The sequence below is a fragment of the Paroedura picta genome, chromosome 7, assembly GCF_049243985.1.
Source record: "Paroedura picta isolate Pp20150507F chromosome 7, Ppicta_v3.0, whole genome shotgun sequence".
In the NCBI taxonomy this organism is placed as follows: domain Eukaryota; kingdom Metazoa; phylum Chordata; class Lepidosauria; order Squamata; family Gekkonidae; genus Paroedura; species Paroedura picta.
The window spans coordinates 65591256-65614710 of NC_135375.1; the positions used below are offsets into that span (position 1 = coordinate 65591256).

General features: G+C 40.2%; 1 protein-coding gene across 4 annotated transcripts; it reads right to left on the reverse strand.

Moving 5' to 3' along the window:
• Positions 1-764: 764 nt before the first annotated feature.
• On the reverse strand, positions 765-16118 carry IDNK (IDNK gluconokinase). 4 transcript variants are annotated; one of them, XM_077344685.1, is made up of 5 exons: positions 15974-16118; positions 4453-4483; positions 3798-3884; positions 2241-2284; positions 765-1445 (listed from the first exon to the last, which is right to left on the reverse strand). In XM_077344685.1, the coding sequence occupies exons 1-5, from the start codon at positions 16012-16014 to the stop codon at positions 1082-1084; spliced, it is 567 nt and encodes a 188-aa protein (XP_077200800.1). In that variant the 5' UTR covers positions 16015-16118; the 3' UTR covers positions 765-1081. The 4 variants fall into 4 exon arrangements, with proteins under 4 accessions (XP_077200800.1, XP_077200801.1, XP_077200803.1 ...); XM_077344686.1 differs by lacking the exon at positions 15974-16118 and adding an exon at positions 15745-15932; XM_077344688.1 differs by lacking the exon at positions 15974-16118 and adding an exon at positions 11870-11904.
• Positions 16119-23455: the final 7337 nt, after the last annotated feature.

The window sequence follows — 23455 nt, forward strand, 5'->3', positions numbered from 1 at the left end:
CTCACTAGATTAAAAGATAAACAGATGTGTTTAGGATAAATACAGTAACAAAACCTCACAGGTTAAAAGAAAAATTATATGAAAAATCTATGAACATCTAAAAAGCCCGTAACAAAGAACTGGGAAATTATTGATTTGTATGAAAAACTTGATTCCTCATTCCAACTACCCTTTGCCTCTTTGTAAAATAAAATATTTTCCTGATTTGTTGTTAAAAATGACTCAGAATCTTTTTGATAAAAGGTTGTAAGAATAACCACTCTTTACCAAACATGGAGGGCAGGTAGAAGAGAGTCAACACAGAGATCTGTGAATTTAGTGACTACCATACCGAGGGGGGCATTGTACTGCATCACGGATTTCACAAACCGGTTCAGTCTGTATGAAGCTTTTTCTAGTTTGTGACAGTCCATGGTTTGGGTTGTGGGTTTGTCATGAACCAAACTTTTCTGGTTCATCTCCATCCCTATTCTTAAGGTTTTGACTCAGGCGACAGGTTTTGATCTTTCAGCCTGCATATTTAAAAGCCTCACGGATAGTGGCAATGTACTGAGACTTCATTTCCCTTCCTTTAGTTTTGAAGACATCCAGCCTTCTCTTCCCCATTTTCCCCCAACTGGAGCAAAGGAATCCCTCCTCTCAGCCACCATACTTGTACATTTTTGTCATGCTACCATAGTCCTACTGTACTCTAGTAGTTCAGGAGGGTAAGGAGCAACCCCAAGCCTACTGTCCAGATGTAACTGAAGGCTAGGACTGCTCCATTAGGTTTCACCATGTATAAACTTTGTAACATCTGTAATTCCAACTTTAATTGTGTTTTCCAACATATTCAATGGCATTTTTGATCATAATATACTGGAATATTAGGGCAATAATACATGCTTTAAAAACTCTTGCCTAAATCCAGGGTATGTAAAAACAAAGTAAACAATTCCTTGCAACTAAGCAGTATTGTCCTAATCTCATAAGTACAATATAGTTAATTCACCATTATGTTTAGTGAAAGGAAACAAACTCTATGAAGGACAACAAATCATATTTGAGTTGACCCTGTGCACCAAGAACTGTTCTGAAAGAGCTATCCATACCTGTTTCTAACATATTCTTCAATTATAGATACTATTTCTGAAACAGGCTTTTCCAGACTGACAGTGATAAAATTTTCAGGTGTGGCTGGAGCTTCAAGAGCATCAAACTGAGATTGTAGTAGCTCAGGTGGCATGAAGTGACCTTTCCTTTTTGCCAAGCGCTGAGCAATGAGGTCCATTGGTCCATCTAAGTGGATGAAAAGGATTTTCCGTGATGCAGGCTCCTCTTGATCTTCTGGCTGACCACTTGAATTCTGGCAATTTATACCGGCCTCTCCATTTTCTAAAATGCACCTGTACATTTTTTTCAGAGCTGAGCAAGCTAAAACTGTGTTTTGGCCAGAGGTATACTCCCTACAAAGAGAAGACATTGTCATTATCTATCCAATTTAGTAGAATGATTTTGTCAGATGCTTGTGAGTATACTGGCTTTAAACTACAGAGCAGACGTTGTATCACTTCTTGCATCTCTGAACAGGCAGTTCTTGTACATAGAAAACTAAATGAAAAGGAGGCTGGACTAGAGCCCCCCCCCCCCATGCTTTTCAAAGGCAGACTTATTCTTTTTTGATATTACATCCTTGTAATGCCCCTTTTCTGCATTCTGAGTTGACCTGCTTTTCTTCTGAATCTTTATTACAGCTATTGTTTGATGTAAGATTTGCATAAGTTTTATTTCTGCCAGACATAGGAAGAGACAATGGATTGCACTAAAAATATTACTCTGGACTACTAGAAATCTTGCCCAGCCATAGCCCCTATTCCCCCACTAATAGCATTTCCCCACACACTGCCTACATAAATTTCAAGCCTTTGGAATGAACCTAAGGGATGAAAAACTAAATGTTGATGTTTTTAAAATTAGATTCTTAGTATTTTGTATCCTACAGTCATGATCACTTTCTGTTGCTGGCTTAATCCTGTCAGATCTTGGCAGCTAGGCAGGGTTGGCTGTGGTTGGTATTTGGATGAGAGACCACCAAGGAAATCCAGGGTCACAACAGAGAGGCAGGCAATGGCAAACCATCCCTAATTGTGTTTTCTGTTGAAAGCCCCACAGGGTTACCGTACCTTGTCTTGACAGCAAAGCTAATAATTCACAGAACATTGATTACAAGTCCTTATGCTGTGAGTCAAGTGTTCTCTTACCTCATTAACATATCATGCAAACAGCAAAGCCATGGGATTCTGTCCTAAAAAAAATAAAAGCAAGTTAGCTTCAGTACATTGTGCCATTTCACTGAAAATAATAAGTTGTACCATTTGCAGGAGATTTCTGAATATTCCTTCAGAATACCACAAGGAATCTTCATGCTGCTAGCAATCTCTAATTATCCTTGCCTCACTAGTTTTGATACTCCTGCTTAGAAGAGAATACCTTCTGTCTCTGAATGCACTGGGTTCAAATCAGTATATATGTAATGTCTGTACGTCTGGTTAAATTCATAACCAGTCCCTGTCAGCCCTGCCATCTTGGGGCAGTTCACAACAGTCAGTAGGTACAATAACTTAAACCTAAAGCAGTTTTAAAAAGCCAAATAATTGGTGACAGAAGAGTTCCCATTTCCAGCTTGGCAAATGCATTCAAAATAACTGATCTGTGTAATCCAATTGAGACTAGATGTTCCTTGCAGTTTTTTTTCCCCTAAGTGTTTCCCAACCTCTCTATTTAACTCATGTCTGATCATTTTTATTGCTGACAGTTTAGCAGATGGCTGGGTTGGGAAGAGAATGGGAGACTCTCTAGTCATGGCAAAGGACTCTCCTATTTTCCAGTAAGTTTTCAGTTTCATAATGCTTTCAGCAGGAAATTATCAGCATGAGCAAGGTTTTTCACAATTAATTCAACATAGTACATGAGTGCAATGCTTATTGTCTTAAAAGGTTTTGTCTACTATACGAGGCAGTCAGGATAAACAGTGTTTCCATCAATAACAAACTGCTGCAAGGTTTAATTTGTTTTAAGTATGGTATAAAAGGAGTCTGCTTTTAGACTGACACATGCAAAAATAAGAGATTGACGGCTGTAATTTAAGTTTCCTTTAAAAAGGCCACTAGGGTGTTTTCTTGTACTCTTCTCTAGTTACTTTTACAAGTTCCAGCCATCAAGCAAAAATCGTATTGTTGAACAATTCTTATCAGTTTGTCTTTGTGGAGCAATAAGTGAGACTAACAACGATTTACATATGTCTGCAAAATGAGGCAAAGGGGGGATAAAGGCAAATAGTGATGTGCACATAAAACTCACAGCAAGCTATTTCACATAATATTGAAACTGGTGTTGGTAAAAGTACTCCGAAAGGGGCACCTCACAGACCACTTCAAGCAGTGCAGCCCAGTGGCATCCAAGTGATTAAGCTGAACATATGTGCTCTGTTAAACAGGCCTCAGGAAACCAATATGAACATTTTCCCTCTTGCCATTTTATTTTTTTCCCTAGGGTTACACTAGGTTAAAAAATAATTCAGTCTGCTCCACAAGCAAAACAAATCATTTTGCAGTGAGGCACCAACCAATATGATTAATCACTTTAAAGTTCTATGGTTCTGCTCCATCTCATATCTTCCCAATTTAATTTTGGAAGATTAAAATGGCAAGATTTTAAAGTGATCCTTACATGAAATTTGAGTTAGATATGTTGTGGGTATCAGACATCTGTGTTTGGTATTTATAAGGGTTCTTTGACATCAGGAGGGTATGTGATACCTGATCATTCAGAGGAATTCCTTCCGCCATTTTCCTCTTGTTCCCTTCTGGATGATAATCATCACCTTCATGGAATTTCCATCCCAGCTAAATAGGAATCATAATTATGGATCAAACAGAGGAATCCAACAACAACAAAGCCCAGCAAATACAAATTCTAATTGGGTCTCTGCATCAAAAGATGAGCCATGATTTATATGATCACATTTCTCAGAAACTTGTGTGGAATTAGGAAAAACCCATATCTAATGGATGGTGTGTTTATATTTTCGGTTTTTATTTGAAGTCAAAACTGCATTTTATGTGCCTGATTCAGGGATGAGACAAAACATCATTTATAGAGACTGGCAAGATTGACATGCAATAAAATCTGGGCTTTGCCTTGCAATTCTTGGGGTGTTGCTTCAACACAATAGAAGCAAATGAACGAGGCAGTGTTCTTCCAGAAGCAGGAAGAGTGTGGTGGGCAAGCTTGCAGTGACAGTAAAGGAAATCCCATGCAGTTGCTTGCAGCGTAACCACAGAAGTGGCTTTCCTGGCTAAAATGAGGATCCTGTATTGCAAATGGGCTTTAGCTCGTAGATGTGCCCATAGCATCCACTTACAGAAACGTTATCCAAAAAAACTTATACAACAATTACAGTATAAACTGTACCTTTTTGGCCAGATGTGAACCCACAGTGGATCTGTAAAACAATACAATATAAATGTATATTCTAATTTTTTAGCAAAAAAAAGACATTAAGAAAGGCACTTGACTGGAGGAAAAATACATTCTATAAATAATTATCATAACAAAGAAAATTATCAATGAAACTGGCATATTGTTCAGTCGGTAACAGTCAGAACCAAAGTATAAAACTAGCTTAGGCTGTAACTTTTTCTTTTTGAATAGAGTATATACAGAGACAGTTGGCTGATGGACAGTAATCATAGCAGTAAGAACAAGTAGAGTTGTCATCTTCTCCCCCCTCAACTGATCACTGCAAGGAATTGGTGGACAGAGCTCTGAAATATCTGAAAATCAAAAATCCCAGAGGACCTTAGTGATAGCAAGACAGTTTATTTATTTTGTTTCTTTGATCAATTTATTTACCTCTACTCTTGGATCAGCCGGTTCGCAAATGAGATGCAATAAAAACTATAAAACCCAATCTCCTAGCCACTCCCTAAAAAATCCACCAATCCCTAAAAATTAAATATCTCCCCTTCGGCCTGGCTCCTCAGGGTGGATGCTCAAGGGAGGGTCCTTGTAGGTCTTCCTTGCTCTGGCCTCAACCAAACGCCTGATGGAAGAGTTCCATTTTGCTCTTAGCTCTTCATATATTTGTTTCTGCTAGCCCTACTTGCAGTCTTCAGTGATGCTACACTGAGGTTAAATGTTATGTGGTTTACCTGCTTAGAATAGAACAACCTATATCTGATTCCAAATGCTCAACAATTATCTTCTCAAGACTTGCATGAAGAGATATTGAGATAGTTTGTGAAACGTGATCTGAACACTCAAAAGACAGTGTATAAATGCTGGTTGCTAGAGAAGCGTTGTCTGTTAAACTACTGGAGATTTTTATTACAGATTACAGAGCCTCTTGGAAAGTGACCACAACACCCTTTTTCTTTTTCTTTTCTTTCAAAAGCTGCAGACTGTCTTTTTAGTTTATATCACTTCAGATGTGGCTCCCAGCAACGTTGCAATCATGACAAACTGATTTGATCAATTTGATCACTACAATGTAAGCAAGAATAGTCTGTGTCATCCCAGATGCAACAGCTGATTAAGGCCAGTCAATGTGCTTTACGTAATCCAACTGTGCCCATGGTGGAGAGAACTGTAACCTTTGAGAGATGCAGGCTGTATTCATTTATTTATCATATAGATCTAAGTGGGATTTTATTCCAAGTAAAACATGCATAGGACTGAGCTGCGTTCATAAAAAACTTCTGGAATCATTACTTTTACATTTGAAGGAAACACTTACATGGACGCAACTAGGTATGTTGCAGCCAACTTGTCATTGGGCCTGTTCCACTCACAATGGCCATTTGTTAGTTATGGAAACTTCTCTTTCAAAACTCTAAAAGTGTGTGCAGTAGTGTTGCCAACTCTGGGTTGGAAAATTCATAGAGATTTCAGGGGTGTAGCCTGGGGAAGGTGGGGCTTGAAAAGTTAGAGAGACCTCATTGGTATATATTGCCATGAAGTCCAACACCCAAAGCAGCCATTTTCTCCAAGGAAACTCATTCTATAGTCGGGAGATCAGCTGTAAAAGCAGGATATCTCCAGGCAACACTTGGATGTTGGCAACCTTATTGTGCAGGCTCAAAAAGACTCCTGTTCTATAGGGCTGTCTTCTTTAACAGTATACTCAAATACATTTCCAATATATTTGGAATTAAAACAGTACACATATAGGAAATAAAATATATTCAGAATGACAATATGGCTTAGGCATAGATGTAGTCAAAATGATACCCAAATATGCAGAACAGCACTCATCACAATTCTGCCATTATAAACCACTTTGAGACTCCTTTGGGTAGAGAAAAGCAGCATATAAGAACCAACTATTATTATTATTATTATTGAATATTTAAAAAACCCTTTATTGCTAATTTGAGCCCACACTTTGACCCTGGCTAGGTGTAGGCATCCCCATTATTTGCTTCAAACCCTATTAACTTGAAATTCATAAGTTTATAGTGAAGTTAAGAATAAGCCTGCTTAGGATCACAGTAGCAACAAATCAAGAGAAGCCACTTCTGGAGTGCTTCGGAAGATGGCACTGTAGCAGACCATATCTTATGGTCTCTCAGACCTAACTGAGGGGCAGGGGCAGCAACTCCTGTCAGACTTGAGCGAGGTGCGCAAACCTTGCTCGTGGTCGCCCCGGGAGCCGGGAACGGCACCCAGAGGGTCCTACAGATCCGTGGAGAACAATTTCTCCGGATCTCCGCAGTTTGTGTCAGAGGCCCGGACAGTAGCCAGCCGTTAGCCAAAACTGAAAGTGAATCTTTAAGCTTGAGACGACCAGCTGTATGAAACTCTGCATCTCTCCTGCCGACTCTCTCCACCTCTCGACTGACAAAAGGAACGGAACGGAATCATTAGCATAAAGACTGTGAGTTTCTCTGTCTGCTCTATTACTTCAAAGCTAGGCATTAGCCCAACACCCCCTCCCCCCCCCCCTCATCTAATCAATTTGCATGGAAATGCTCTTCACAGACGGGAGGGAAATTAGCGAAATTCACTGGGCAGAACAGAGAGAAGGAAAAGCTTAAATCCTTACCGACAGAGAAAGCGGCAGGGATTGTTTACAATTCACGGAGATCGCTTGGTTGATAACTACCAGGCTTCTCAACTCTCGCGAGACGCCTGTTTGGGATTTGCGGTGGATCTACGCAGTGGAGTTAACGAAGATTGCAATGGAGGAAGGACCCATTTTAGACGTCTAACCTGCGCCTGTCTGAGTGGATTATAATTTGCCGATTCTGCTTTTTTCTTTTTTTCCCCTCTCTCCTGGTGGCTTTTTATTTTTTCTTTTTTTTTGGGGGGGGGGACATTTTCTATATACACTCCTATTGATATTTTTATAGCCCTGGCCCCCCCTCACCTTTTGTAACACTTTTTGGCTTTTGTTCTGAGACAAAGCTCCTGCTTATTTGTGGTTATTATTTCTACAACGGCTCTTCTTTTTTTTTTAAAAAAAAAATTTCAACACCCCTCTACAAGTTATTTTTGGAGCTATAGCTGATTCTGGAAGGACATATCTTTCTATCCCCCCTTATCCCCCCCCCCTTTCCTCCTATGCTTTTTTGTTGTTTTGTTCTGTTATCTGCAGGATCTAAAGAGAGAGTCAGCCCCACCAACCAGGTTGGAAGAAATCAACAATCTAGACCTATTATATTGACATAAAAAATTAGTATTGCACAGATAATAGATTAACAGAGAGTGTGAATGTTCAGGTTGTTATTCTGTTAGAGTATTGGTTCAATGATTACTGTAAGGTGATAAAGCAAGCACCTAAAGTTGAAGAAGTAATAGCAACATATATTAATCTATAACTCTGTATTTAAAACTCTAATTACTGTACTGGCATTGTGAAAGCGGTCATAAAGTCAAACTATAGTGTTGGTTTTGAGCAAAACAAAACAAAAAAAAAATTTTTTTTGATGACAGACAGATTAAGACCTCGCCCAAAGCAAATCAGATCCCCTAAATCAGAAGTCACTATAACCAATTTTTGGAAGAGGAAAAAGGAGATGGCTGAAGCAAGAAAGGAGGCAGAAGCAGAAAAAAAAAAGAAACAGATTGGGGGAACAGAAGCAGAAGAGAAGGAAAGTGATATTGAAAACCTAACCAATGCACAGATGTACCGCCTATTATGTAAGGCTAATTCAGAAATACTAGAAGCAGTTAAAAAGGTTGATAAGGAGGTGCAAGACATTAAGAAAGAACTTTCAGACAGAATTGATGGTCTGGAGAAAGTAGTAGGCAAAAACATAAACCAGCTGGCAACACACCAAGCGAGAATCCAACGCGTGGAAGATAATCAGCAGGAGCGGGAAAAAGTAGCAGATGACAAGTTTGAAGTCCTGGAAGTAGAATCTAAAGCCAGGAACGTGAAATTTAAAGGCGTATCGGAAGAATTTGGGAAAACAGACCTGAGGAAGGAAATTACTGAAAGCCTTGAAGAGTACCTGGAGGAGGAAGAAATCCGGATTGACAAAGTATATAGAGTATACTCAAAGGCTGCCGTACGCAAGAAACAACCAAGAGATATTCTTGTAAGTTTTGATAGCAAAGTAGTAAGAAATAACTTGTTCCAAAAGCATCGGGAGACGCCATTGAAATTGGCAGGCCAAGAAATACAAATCTTTCAAGATCTGCCAGCAGACACACTACGGAAAAGAGCACAATTTCATTTTTTGAGACAGATCCTAATTGCCAAAGAGATAAGATACTTTTGGAGAATCCCATTCGCCCTGGAAGTGATATTACCATCGGGAAGAAAAACTATCCGAACGCTCCAACAGGCTCAAGAGCTTGCTGACAGCTTATCTCAAGGCACTTCAGGGGCAGGATCACCTAGGACCTCCCCAACAAGAGCGGAAACTACGCGTCGATTAGTTCAACTCTGTGACGATAGATCATCCTACCTAACACAAGCAACGGGAACAAAAGCCACCCCTTCTCAAGCAGAACAAGGAGCAACCGCCCCAACACGGAAAAATGGAGAAGCTAAAGGTGCTATCCGTAAACGCTAATGGCTTGAATTCACCGGCCAAACGCACCAAATTCTTCAATCAACTGAAAAAATTGAGAGCAGATATCTACTGTATACAGGAAACACATGTGAGGAAAAAAAATCTAAATATATTGTCAACAAGAAAACTAGGAAGAGAATTTGCAGCCTCTGCCACAGTGAAAAAAAGAGGGGTGATTACTTACATTGCAAACCCCAACATTAAGGTTGAGCAGAAAATCCAAGATAATGACGGCCGATTTTTGACACTTGAAATACAACTACCAGATGGTCAGAAATATACATTGACAAACATATATGCTCCCAACAATGCGAAGGATAAGTTTTTTGAAGAATTCTTTCAGAAGCACACAGAAACTATTACTGAACAGTGGATCATAATCGGAGACTTTAATGCGGTAATGAACCCATTGCTGGACAAATCACATAACCGACAGGGAGCACATTTTCCGAAATCGGCCAAACGCAATATCCATCTCAATTCATTAATAGATCTCTGGAGAGAACTCCACCCCAAAAGCAAACAGTATACCTTCTATTCCTCTCGACACTCCTCATATTCCAGAATAGACCAATGCTGGTGCTCAAAATCGTTATTACCAAAAGTGACAAATATGGAAATTCTCCCCAACACCTTTGCAGATCATAACCCAATATGGGCAGAATTTTCCTTCTGCAGAGCTGGTATGCGAAGATGGAGAATGAATGAATACATCCTAGAAGACAAAGAGAATTTGAATCTGTGCGAAGCTGACTTAAAAGAATTTTTCAAACTTAACTGCACAAAAGAGATTCCATTATCCACGGTCTGGGATACGAGTAAAGCGTATATAAGAGGAAGATTGATAAGCCTGAACACCGCCAAAAGGAAAAAGAAAGAAAAAGAGCTGAACGAAATTGTCTGGTCAATCAGACAATTAGAAATCCAGCACCAAGCCCATCTGTCTAAGAAGACAGCCAAACAAATAACGCTCTTAAGACTAAAAAGAGATGCATTGGAAACCGAAGATATGAGGAAAAAACTGGATTGGATAAAACAAAAGAATTTTGAACATGCTGACAAACCTGGAAGATGGCTGGCATATAAACTAAAAAGAAATCATAACAAAAGTGTTATATCCAGCCTTAAATATGGAGACAACCACTTTCGTACAGATCAGGAAATACAACAATGTCTCTCAAACTTTTTCCAAAAGCTATACCAAACAGACGAAGAAACCATACCTGACAGCATGGAATATCTTGGAGGTACCCCATCCTTAACCTTCACAGATGAGCAACGAAAGATATTAAATCAGAGATTCTCAGCTCAGGAACTGGCCGAAGCGGTAACAGCTATGAAATTAAATAAGGCCCCAGGCCCAGATGGACTCTCCGCAACTTATTATAAGAAATTAAATCATATATTACTACCAGTCCTGACACAGATGGTGAATGAGGTAGTGGACAATTCTGGAAAATCACTCCCCAAATCGTGGCAGCAAGCGTCGATAACACTCATACATAAAGAAGGTATGGACTCACTATCACCAAATGCTTATAGACCAATATCACTACTTAATGTGGACTACAAAATTTTTGCAAAGGCTTTAGCAGAAAGACTGAAGAAATGCCTTAATGAAATCATCCATCCAGACCAAACAGGATTCATGCCCAAAAGGTACATGAAAAACAACGTCAGATTTGTCCTTAATGCAATGGAGGTGGTCCGCACTAAAGGAATTCAAGCGGCTTTTGTGTTTTTGGACGCTGAAAAAGCTTTTGACAAGGTGCAATGGAAGTTCCTATTGGCCACGCTTACCCAACTAAAATGTGGGGACAATTTTTGGAACCTAATCAAGCATGTATACTCAAAACAAGAGGCAAGAATCTTGGTTAATGGAATGTTAACTAAAGACCCTATTCAAATTGGGAAGGGAACTAGACAAGGATGCCCGCTATCCCCCCTACTATTTAACCTGGTATTGGAGTCACTAGCTCGTAAAATTCGAGCAAACGCAAAGCTCTCGGGACTTATGATTGCGGGAGAAGAATTTAAACTTAAAAGCTATGCTGATGATGTTGTTTGTGTATTAACCAATCCAAGCACCACTTTAGAATTGTTGTTTGAAGAGATAAACACCTTTGGGAAACACTCTGGATACAAGATAAATCTCTCTAAAACCAAGATTATGCTATTTGGCATATCAGACTTGAACATAGAGATAGTCAAAAGGGCACTAAGGTGTGAGATCAACCCTAAAAAGGTCAAATATCTAGGAGTACAAATTGGAAATCGCTCTGATACCTTGTTTGCTAACAACTACGGGGAGCTCTGGTCACAAATCCAACAGGACATTAAGAAGTGGAACAGCCTGAACCTTTCGTGGTCAGCAAGAATGGCCACAGTAAAAATGTCAATATTACCAAAATTTAACTTCCTCTTTCAAACTCTGCCAATAGATATTAATGACTCTGTGGTAAATAAATGGCAGTCTGAAATAAATAAGTTCATTTGGAACTATAAGAGGCCAAGAATTGCCTTTAGAATTCTACAAGATGACAAGAAGAGAGGGGGACAGGGCGTTCCAAATCTAAAATTATACCTACATGCGGCAACACTGACAGCAGTGGCAGACTGGATAATTGATCCAATGACAAGAGATTTGGTGTTGGAAAAGGCAGATAGTAAGCAAAGCTTCCATGAAATGCTCTGGCCCTCTTTGAAAACAAAAGGAAAGGAAAAACCCAAGGTCAGCTTTTGGACAAGATCCCTACTAAAGATCTGGAATAAATACAAAACAAGACTTTGCTCCTCATCATACTTACTGAAATCGCCAATAGAGGCGTATTTTTCCAGACAACAGCAAAGAAGAATAACATGCCCAATGTACAAGGACTTGTTAACGAGAACAGGTGAGCTCAAGAGTCTGCAAGAATTAAACAAAGAAGGATATGAGCTACGATGGATGGAGTATAACCAACTGAAAGCCAGACTAAAAACAGACTTTGAGATTCGAGTGGACAAAAACTCACCTCTTAGTGATTTTGAAAACATGTTATTGCTCAAAAAACCACACCTACAGGGCCAGATCTATAAACTTCTTTTGAAATACGAGACTGAGTCAGAACAAGTAAAGAATTGTATGATTAAATGGATGCAAAACCTGGGCTCCATAATTGGTATGGAGGAATGGGAGCGAGTTTGGACCAAAATTCCTAAACAAACTAACAGCCAAATTTTAAGGGAAAATTGGTATAAGATGTTTTATAGATGGTATATTACTCCAAAGGTCATTGCAAAAATCTCAGATAGGTTTGATAATAAATGTTGGAAATGTCATAAAGCAGTAGGTTCTTTTTATCACATGTGGTGGAATTGTGAAAAAGCAAAAAAGTATTGGGTTAAAATACATATGGTGTTACAGGAAATATTTAAAATGCGATACCCAATGAAGCCTGAATCTATGCTGCTAAGCTTCCACCCAAGTGCTTTACCTACTTCTTCTAGAATCTTCTTCTTCCATGCAACTACGGCGGCACGGTTGGTGTGGGCGAAGCACTGGAAGGCGACTGAGACTCCAACTATTTCTACATGGCTTGATAAATTAGCGGACTTAGCAAAAATGGCAAGACTCACCAACATGGTTAAGAAGAGATCTCCGAAAGAATATGATGAACAGTGGAGTGATTATTTGGACTTTCTTAAGAAAGACAGCAGTAATTGTTAGAGTAGGACCAATATGTAATGGGAACTGACTATATATCTCTTGAGATAATATCAGACTACATCAAGTATGATATACGTGTATTGACGACACTTATCAGCTGGTCGCTTTCTCTGTTTTTTACTTTTCTGTTTTTGTTTTTTGCTTTTCTGTAAATGCTTTTTATAAGAACAAATAACAATAAAAACTGAATAAAAAAAAAAAAAAAAAAAAAAGAGAAGCCACTTCTACAAAAGGACCAATAGGAACATCTTTCTTTAGATGTAGCTTATGTGGATTGGATACAAACATATCCTTCAGCAAGCAGAAGGTGTACTCCACTATTAGAAGGTCTGTCATACACCTTGAACTGTCATACACCAGGAGAAAAGTGACAGAAAATCCCATTGTATTATGTGCAGGAGCTTTTGAAATCTCTTGGGCAAACACAAAAACAGAAGGATAACCTATTATACCCTGCATGGATTCTTGTAAAAACTCTGTGAAAACCTTTGATGGATAGGTCTAACAGCTATGTCTGCTCAAGGTTATGTAGATCCAACCTGTGATCATACAAAAATGATCAGTAAGGATATTCTATTACTTGTCTCATACTTAAACTGATCTCCAACAACTAATGTAGTTATATGACCTGCAGTACACTCCTGAATGAATAAAGCATTTTTCAGCCCACTGACTTCAATGGGTTTAAACAGGTATAGCTGCTTTGGCTCACACTGTAAAGCCCATACATCTCAGATAAGTCTTTTCAAGGCTGCATTTGCAAATGTTGAAGATGGAAGGTTCTCTATGTCTCCAACACTATTGTATCTGTGGGCTAAGAGCTTGAGAGGACAGGAAAAAGTGATTGTGCCATTAGGGTAAACCAAACTTCCTTTTAGCCATCACAATGGAGCAAATTACATTTATCCATTTTATTTGTAGAAGAGGAATTTCTTATCTGTAGGTTAAGTTTATACTCATACTATGAGTCTTACACTGACCTTTAAAAGTCACATGTATTTGTAAATTACTATAATTTGTGACAACCAATATTTTTTGGTGTCACTGACTGGATAACTTCCCGTGGGGTCTCCAGGGAGAACTTCTGTCAAGTCTGTTCCTATACCTTAGTGGGGCTTGGAAAGAGCCCATTCATCCTCTTATGTTGGGAGCAATACCAAAAACTTTGCATCAGCTTTTGGTGCTAGAGATCAATGCTATAACACTCAAGTTCTTGCATGCTGTTTTTCTTCCACAGATACTCTCTCATGGAGCCTTGCTCTTATTCATTGAGAAATGCTTGGCCAACAGCACTGCTCTGAAGAGACTGCAAAATGCATTTAATGAATATCCAATAGAAAACTCATTGGACAACTACAGTTCATTTGAAATAAAAATTGAGTACGTAATTAAAGCAAGGTGGCCCATAAAGAAGGTCTGTTGGCTCTTCCAAAGTTATATTTGATGACAGGGCATTATGTAAGTTTTGTCATGCACATATGGGTGTTAAATACACCTACAAAGGTGTGGGTTTTATGTTTTCATATTAGGAGATTCCCCAACAATGATACCAGGAAAAAGAAAAATTGCTTTGCTGTATCTACTAAGAACATACATCAATTCACTTGGAATTATCTGCATTTTCAATACGATGGCTCCTTCTCAATAGAAGTATTTTTCATCTGTATTCTAAATGTTTATTTTGTGCTGTTATCCTATGATACTGCCTCTATTGCATGGTTTATTTTTGACATTTTGTTGTGGCAAAACTGCTGGAGCACCCAACTTCAACACATATATTAAATGTATCCACTAATTAAATGATAAAAACACTGAAGCATCTCAAACCCCAGCAAAGACTATAATTTCATTTGACTAAGTAATGCTGCCTGAGTTCACCATCTTCATTACCAAACTACTGCATCCTCCCACAGTGATTAAAATCTGATCCTCCCAGATGCCCTTCAGCCAATATTGAAAAGACCTAATCTTAGCCCCACTTCCAACACAGTTGTTTTGCACAAGGGTTGGAACATGATTTTAGGCAAAGAAAGCCTTGTCCACCATTGCTCCTGATTCTTATATTAAAATACCTGTCTGACAAACAGAAATTCAAGTGCTCAAGTATTTTCCAACATAGGGATTCAATGACAAAGAAAAGCTGGAGCATTTGGACGGTTGTCTGTTCCGTAACTATTAAAGGGTGCAAAATCTCCAATGGTTAAATATCTGGCAATCCCAGGTCAGATAAGATCATTTTGATCTATGATTCAAATCCACACTGGCTATTTTTTGAGGTTAGAATTAATGTTGGGTTCATATCAAGCAAAAGATCTATAAGGCAGCAACTAAGTGTTTTTAATCAATCTATGAGGAAACAGGCTTCAGGAAAAAGAAGATGGGGTGAACTGAAATAAAGTATTGAACAATTGTGCTGAAGATGTATTCAAAAAGCCAAGAGACAGTGGAGCTACAAGAATGAGAATCCTCATTGGTTTCTTTGTGTTTCTTCTTTTACAAAAATAGACAACAATTTAGGGGAGGGCATACAACTGGTCCATACAACTGGTTGTGAACGGAGGTTCATCTCACAGTTTGTAATCTCTTCAGGAAGGCAGTTCTAATTAAAATCCGCCCCAAATCTCCAGTTCTTGGTATAGGGTTTAAATGTCTCCATCTCTTCAACTGCAGATCAGAAAGAAAGAAAGAAAAAGCAGGGAGAGGGAGCTCTCTGCATAGCTTTTGAGTAGAAGAGATCTTGGAATCATTGCCCCATCCCTTCAATCAACAACCTATTCAGGATCAGTTGACAATTTTTTCACAGTTGCGCTGTGATGTGGTCGACACGAGCGGAAAAACTTCACATGCTGTTAACAGGGGTGAAGATTTCACATCGGTCTGTGTTGCCAGTATATCAGCTTCTCAAGGAGTGCACTTCTAGCAACACACACATAGGTGTACTCTTCATACACGGCAGGCTACTACACAACTCACGGGGTCCATTTAGGCGCGGGGCCGTCCCTCGCCTCGACCCTCCACCGGCGAGCGGGTCCTCCGAAAGGCGCCGAACACGACCCCTCCCTGCCTCAGAAGCCCCGAGGAGTGGCAGCCAATGGCTGACGAGAGCGGAGGCGTCGCGCGACGGAGAGCTCCCGCGTCGTTCCCGCCCGCCCTCCGCATGGGCTCGCGCGCTGCCCCCAGCCCCGCCGCAGTGGGCACCTACTTCCCCGAGCCGCTCACTCCCATGACCACCAGGAGCGCCATCGTGTCCAGGACCCGCTCTGTAGTACGCTGACCTTCGCTCTCAACTCTGCGTGGGAGCCCTTTCGCGTCCCGCCCTCTCTGCGTTGTTCCTCCCCTCGCCCTGAGGCAGCTAGCCAGGAAAAGGCCGGTGCTGGCTGTTTCTTAATAGCTGCGTGCTGAAAGAGCAGGAGTCTTGTGCAACCCAGTTAACACATCGCTAAGGATCTGAAGCGAGGTCCCCACCCCCAGGCCCCAAAGTCCATGAGCCTAACCAGCTCCAGGGTTGCTGGCACCTGGCGAAGCCTGGTCTTTTCCTGGAATTACAACTGATTTCCAGGCAACAGAGATCAGTTCCCTTGGAGGACATGACAGTTCCAGAGAGTGGACGTGATGGTACCACATCTCTGCTCAAGTCTCTGCCCTCATTGGACTCGACCATTCCGAGACGCTGCCCAAAATATCCAGGAATTTTCCAGGGTGAAGTTGGCAACCCTAGCTTGTTCTCACCTCAGGACTCAACTGTACAACTCAGAAATTGCAAGGTGTAGGTTTGTGTGTTTGTGGCCCTAAACATAGGCTTGTTTTGTCCTTGTATACCTCTGTTTAAGTGCCTTTTCTCCCCCATGTGCATGAATGTGTATGAGCTGGAGCCCAGAGAGATTTTTTAAAAGACTTATCTCAATTGTTTTGCTATTTTGTACTTGTGGCTCTAAGCAGGAACTCAGTGAGGTGCTGGTGTTATACACTGATGCTGCTGTGGTTCACCTGTGCAGTGCGAAGAGAGCACTAAAGAAGCCAGGAAGGGGCTGGAGTAAGCTAATATAACCAGCCTCCCATCTGCCTTTTAACAAATAGAGTCTCTTGCTGGTGCAGTATAAAGCAAGCATTAGGCATGAATTAAAGCATCATTTGTTAGTGGTCATTGGTATTAAAGTGATCCACATCTTGGAAGTGCTGAGTGAACAGGAAAGATTGGCTGAGGGTGTGTTTCTTATGTGTGGTTGTTCTTCCTTCATGGTGAGCTCCTCTTTCACTTACTTCAGTGAGATGCCTTATCCTTAGACTTCCTGTGCAGCTGTAGAGTTTTTGTCCAGCAGCATGAGCTCAGGAGAACAGACAAGAGTGTCATGAAAGCTGCCCTGCTTTCTTTTGTTTGGGATTCTATTGTCCTTAGTAGTTTAACCTTTGTGCAAAATACCCAACCCTCCTTTCATTCTTTGGGCCCTTTTCCAATTGTCCATAGTATCTCTTTCCCTCTATCATCTTCCCAGTTCCATAGATGTAAGACTACAGAGAATGTGGCTGCATTCTGCACATATAGACATGAACTGTACTCTCAAATGTCAAATTAAAACTGAATTTTGTCATTAGCTGGGTGGGGCTTGCCTGACCTGTTCTACAGACAGATTTGATGTTGGGAAACTAATGTTCCTAAGTGTACCAGGGCCTGACTTAGCTCAGAAATGTGGCTTGGGGGGAGAGGGGTTTTTGCCTTTCCCCCTGTGTCATTTTTCTGAACCAAAATAACTATGAGGACCTCGTTGCCCTGTTTGGGCTGCAGATGCTGATTGTATTGTGGCTGGCTAGTGATACAATCTAGCCTAGACATACAAACTGCCTAGGCAATGAGAGTGTATGAGGGTCTACTTTAGCACTGGGCATAGGATATGTTTTGGGAGCTCAGTATTGCAGCAGCTAAAAGAGATTAAGGGAAATTACTCTGAGAGTGAACAGGATTGCATAGTGGCTGGTCCTCCCTCATATTTCTTCCCTCTTTGCCCATTTATGAACTCCATTGGTATTCTGCTAGGCTTAGGTCCTTCATATGAATACAGTAACCATTCTGCAGCTCACTGTTTTGATGGACAATTGCTCAGGCACTTCAGTAGAATCCTATCCAGTTTGAATTGTATTCAGAGAACAAGATGGTGCTATAAGTGGGAATGGTGACCATCTTGCTCTGGATTTGTGTATTAAACTGAAGCTTATTAAATGACAAAATAAAAAAGGAATGCAACATTAACAAAAAGGCCATTCAGAGGTTGACTGTTGTGCTGTAATAGTTAGGATGTTGAACTAGACTGGGAGAGGCTTTTGTTAAAATTTCTAAGCCCACTGAGTGGCTTCAGACCAGTAAGTCTCTTGGTCAAACTATTCTTACAGGATTGTTATAACAATAAAATGGGAGGTGATAACTATATATATTACCCTGGAATTCTTAAAGCAAAGATGGATTTAAAAATATTGCAAGTCAATTAATTACATAGCATCTTCTTTCCTCCCTCTACTTCCCTCCCCCCCCCCAACATGCTTCCTGATTAAGGACATTGGAGAACATAAAAACTTGCGCATTGTGTTGTGCTATTTTGATTGGATTTTATAAAAAGTATTACATGGCTTTTGTTTGGGGACTTGGCCTTGAACTAAAATTAGTTTCTGCAACCTTTTAAAATGTTGTATACAATATGTTGGGCACTTTATTTTATGTCATCATTACAGTGTTAATGCAGGGTCCTTTACTTCAGCTATGATATACTGAACTATAAATAAAACATGACACAGTCTTCTCAGATATTTAATTAAGGAAGAACCTTCACATATCACATGTACCTTTCTCTGTCAAGGGTGTGAAGAGATGGCACAAAAGCTGCTAGAAGAAAATAATGTGTATGGATGCAAGTGCCTTATACTAAAAGGTGTAGAACTCAAATCCTTGTAATCTCTTTTAAGACCAACCAAAATAATGCAACACATTACACAAGATTTCAAGTTCTCTCAAGCCAAGTTTTATTTACAATCATTCAGACCAAAGTTATTTCAAATTCTCTAGAACTCTTCATCTGACTGGATGTTTAAATGAACAAAAGGGGAGTATTCATCATTCACACCAAGATATTAAGGACAAACCTGATGCAAAATTCTGGAGAACTTGAAAGTATGTCCAATGTGTTCTTTGGGTTGGTCTTTTGTTGGTTTTACATGCCCCAGTTGGACTGGTTCATTCCTAGTATCTTATTGGAGCACAATCTGGTCTTATTTGCATGGATGACTTTTAGCGGGTGAGGCCTAATGAAATAGACAAACTGCTTCCAAGTGTGTTGTGTCAGGCTGGGGTGATGTGCTGTGTCCAGGAGGTAATAAATGCCATGCTTCCCCATGACCGTTTATGCACTGGGAACTTCACTGCCCCTGCTCCTGTGCAGGAGCACAAATCAGGGGCAGATGAGGTACACCAGGCCAAATGCTCCCCATGTGGGTGCAGGAAGAGGTGGGGCAACCTGTCATAACTAAAACTCCAGCCTGTAGCCTGGCATGAAACCTCCAGTGCGTAAACGGTCCATGTGGGTGGAAGAAGAGGTGGGGCAACCTGCCATGACTAAACCTCCAGCCTGCAGCCAGGCATGAAACCTCCAGTGCATAAATGGTCACATACACTCCAGCCTGTTAGTTAAGATTTGCCAGTCAAGCCCTGCTCTCTGAGTCCCTGCCTTCAGAGGTGAGGCAGGTGGCAACTAGAGACAGGGCACTTTCTGTGGTGGCACCATGCCTTTGAAATGCCCTCAGTTTTGAAGCTGATCTGGTACCTACAAACACTTTTTACCAGGCTTTTTTTAATGGACTGCTTCTGTTTTATGCTGTTTTGTCAAATGGCTTGTTCTGTTTTTTTTTCATGGCTTGTTCGTAGGCTGCATTTTTAAAAATTGTAAACCAGTTCAAATAGAACTCAGAAGAGGTGTTATAGAAATAGTCTTCGAATCTAAATAAGTAAATAAAACACATACTTTGATTTTGGTTTTGTATTTTGGATCAATACAGCTAATAACTTTTTTGGCATCGGCATATGTTACGTGTCCATTGATCTGCCCTCTGGCCATATATCCCAGCTGTCCCCAAACCCTGGTCCGGGGACTGGTCCGTAGATCAGTCAGTACCGGGCCGCGGCTCCTCTTCATCCTCCTCCCTGGCTGCTGCCTCGGGGCTTGCCCTGCCACTCTGTCGCCGGCTCAACTTTGGTGCTCTCCAGTGGCTGCCATGGCTGGGGCTTCCCCTCGGTATGGCACTGCGCAGCTGCTGCTGGCAGCACTCCCCAGCGGGCGGCGGGAAGTCAGGGGCGCCGGCAGGAAAGCAAGTGGAGCAGGGGCTCAGGCAGTGGCGGCGACGTCCCTTGGCAAAAGACTACCCCCCCCCCTCCAGGCCTCAGTAAAATTGTCAAGTGTTGACCAGTCCCCAGTGATAAAAAGGTTGGGGATCACTGATATATCCTATCTGTAATAACACAGTAGCCCTTATCACATAGTTCACAGACTTCAGAGTACTCTGCTATTAAAAGCTTTTCATTGTAAGCCAAAAGACCGGAATGCCTTGGTCTGTATACAAGATAGATTTAAGTGGGTAGCTGTGTTGGTGTGAAGCAGCAGAACAAATTTAGAGTCCAGCAGCACATTCAAGACCAACCAAGTTTTATTCAAGGTAAGAGCTTTTGTGTGCACGCACAAGTCCTCAGATACAATGTCTTAGTCTGTTAGACATTATGCAAAGCTGTAATCATGGCAAAGACCAATTCCACTCTAATCGCAAGAAATCCAACTTAGCCTTTCCCCTTTGAGGATTTCACTATTCTTTGTCCATATACATTCAAGCTTATATTTGCAGCCTTATAAAAAACTGATAAAACTGAGCTCTTCCGCCAGGCATATGGTTGAGGCCAGGGCAGCTCTCCCACTAATCCATCAGAGGATCCCCTCCAATATTGAGATCTCTAACACCGAGATCATGGTTAGATGTATTGTATTGGTGCCACCCTCTTCTGAACATTATTCTCTCCACCAGGCTGAACTAAGATCAGAATTGTGACCACCGCTGCTATATGTTATATGTTATATGTAACTTTTAATTGGGGTTTTTATGGGGATTTTATTGTGTTTTAACTATTTATGTTGTAAACCGCCCTGAGACCTATTGGGAGAAGGGCGGTCTAAAAATTAAATAATAATAATAATAATAATAATAATAATAATAATAATAATAAGAGTTGGTTCTTATATGCTCTTATATGCTCTTATATGTTCTTATATAATAATAATAATAATAATATTATGATGTTGGATTCTGCACCCAGTATCAATTTCCCCTGATATAAGAAAAGTATCCCTAGTTTGGAAAGGAGACATTCTTAGTTTTTTCTCCATTTATGCTACTAAACCTAGCATTTTTAAGGGCGTACAATACTGTGGCTTCCAGTTATTCTATCCTCATTGTCTATATCATCTTTCCCAATTCTGCTTGTGTCTAAGGTGAATTGTCAGGTGGCCTGAATGGGGGGACACACATTAAGGTGATTTAAGCTGTTACCTATTCTGGATGGGGTTGCCCTTGGACCCAGGCCTGCTGCTGCATAAACAGGTGGCAGCTGTGACCAGAAGTGCTTTTTACCAGGTTCAGCCTTCCCTGGGCAGAAAAGATCTGGCTACTGTGATATGAGCCCTGGTTACATCTAGGTCAGCTTATTGCATTGCGTATTATGGGGGGCTGCCCATGAAAAGTGTTCAGAAACTTAAGTTGGTACAGAATGCTGCAGCAACAATACTGACTGGATTGAAATGAAGGGAGTGCAGAGACCATATCATTCCAGTCATGGCCCATCAACACTGGCTTCTAGATTTTTTTTTCTGGACACAATACATGGGTTTTCTCCTTCAAAGTCCTATGTAGTTTGGGACCAACATCTCTGAAGGAGCACCTATTCCCTTATGGACCTGCCCAGACACTATAGACATCTGCAGAGGCCCTGCTTGGGGTCCCCCTGCTGTCTTATGTTAGGCAGGTGGCAACTCAGGAGAGGGCCTTCTTGGTATGCCATGAATGCTCTGCAACATTCACCCCATAGAGATTCATCTGTCCCCTTTGGTTGCCATCCTCCACTAGTGGGTAAAGACTTTGTTTCATTTGACATTCTATTAATGATCTCTCTTTCCTAACTAATGGTTTAATTGTGGTTTTTAATGTTTTATGTTGTTTTAATGTGTATGTTGAGGGTTGTGTTTAATAGTTTAAATTGTTAACCATCTTTGTCGCTCTTGTAATGGCAGAAAGGTGGGATGCAGATTTTATAAATATAATAAAATAAATACAAATCATCCATGATCCTGCCTATATCAGTACTATTTTCCTTATTTCAGCTTCTGGTAGTAACCATTTCCCCCTCCATGCAGGATTGCCAGGTCTGTCCTGGCTACTGGTAGGGGATGGGGGTGGGAGTAGGATTGCCAGATCCAGACTGGGAAATTTCTGGAGATTTGGAGATGGAGCCTGGGAATGAGAGAGACATTAGTGGGGTATAATGCCATACAGTCCAGCCTTGGAAGCATCCATTTTCTCCAGGAGAATTGCTCCAGGGACACTGTAATGTGCCCTGAGCCTTTTTGAGAAAGGGCAGAACAAAAATAGAAACAAATAAAATTAATAAATAAAATAAGATCATGGGAAATTACATCACTGCAGGAATATATCAAAGTAATAAAAAGTTACATAAAGTTATATAAAGGAGAAAGCTGCCATGTTTCGTGATTCTTTTACATAGTTCTAAGATATTAATAAAACATAGAAGTCCTTCTTCAAATAATTTCCACCCTAATAAACTAAGCAAAAAAACAGAACAAATAGAACAATATTTTGAAATTTTAAAAGTACACCTAGACCTAGGTCATAAAATTGAAAGATGTTACATATAGTTGATTTTGATGGAGATAGCATAGCTTCTACTTAATACATACATATGCATGCACATACTGAATTATAGAACAGAACATGTATCTGCTACATACAAAGGAGAAGAGTGACAGTAGAGCTAAAACAGTCATCCACAAGAAAGTAAATTACATTCACTAACATATAAAAACTGAAATGTATTCCTCTCTGACATTTTTGTAATTTATAAAAAGTAATTCTATTGATAATACTGATAAGGCATTTCTTCCCAATAATTCTCAATAACAGCTGTTTTTGACTAGTAAATCCTTCTATTTCTAAGTTCCCACTGTACCTCTTCTATCTAAATATTTCAGATTCTCTGCAAAACTGCATCAGAGAAGTTAAAAAGCTAGACACAATCATTCTTTTAATGAAGTTACTACAATGCTACAAAATGGCTTTATAAGTTCACCATGCATGAATACATAACACTTCTTACTCCACAGTATATTAGAACACCCAGGATATATTTTTCTTGAGTCTTAAGGGTAACAGATGCCATCAGTACAATAATTTTTAAAAGCTGGCTCTTATGGTAGTATTTAATGAAAAAACATCCCTTTATCTTCAACACTAGACCACTTATACATTTAGCATTTAAAGTAAAAGAAATATAAGAGGTCAGTTAAGTTTAAACCACAATAAATCCTTACTGAGGATCAGATTTTTGCCTTTTAAGTATTTGTTTCTGTAACATTCAAAATCCATTTGC

Excerpts from the sequence above, each read along its gene's own strand:
- IDNK (XM_077344685.1), bottom strand. The coding sequence starts at position 16,014 with ATGGCGCTCCTGGTGGTCATGGGAGTGAGCGGCTCGGGGAA. Across the intron at positions 3,885-4,452 it reads GTTCACATCTGGCCAAAAAG|CTGGGATGGAAATTCCATGA; the intron begins GTACAGTTTATA and ends ATTCCTATTTAG. Across the intron at positions 2,285-3,797 it reads GAATTCCTCTGAATGATCAG|GACAGAATCCCATGGCTTTG; the intron begins GTATCACATACC and ends TATTTTTTTTAG.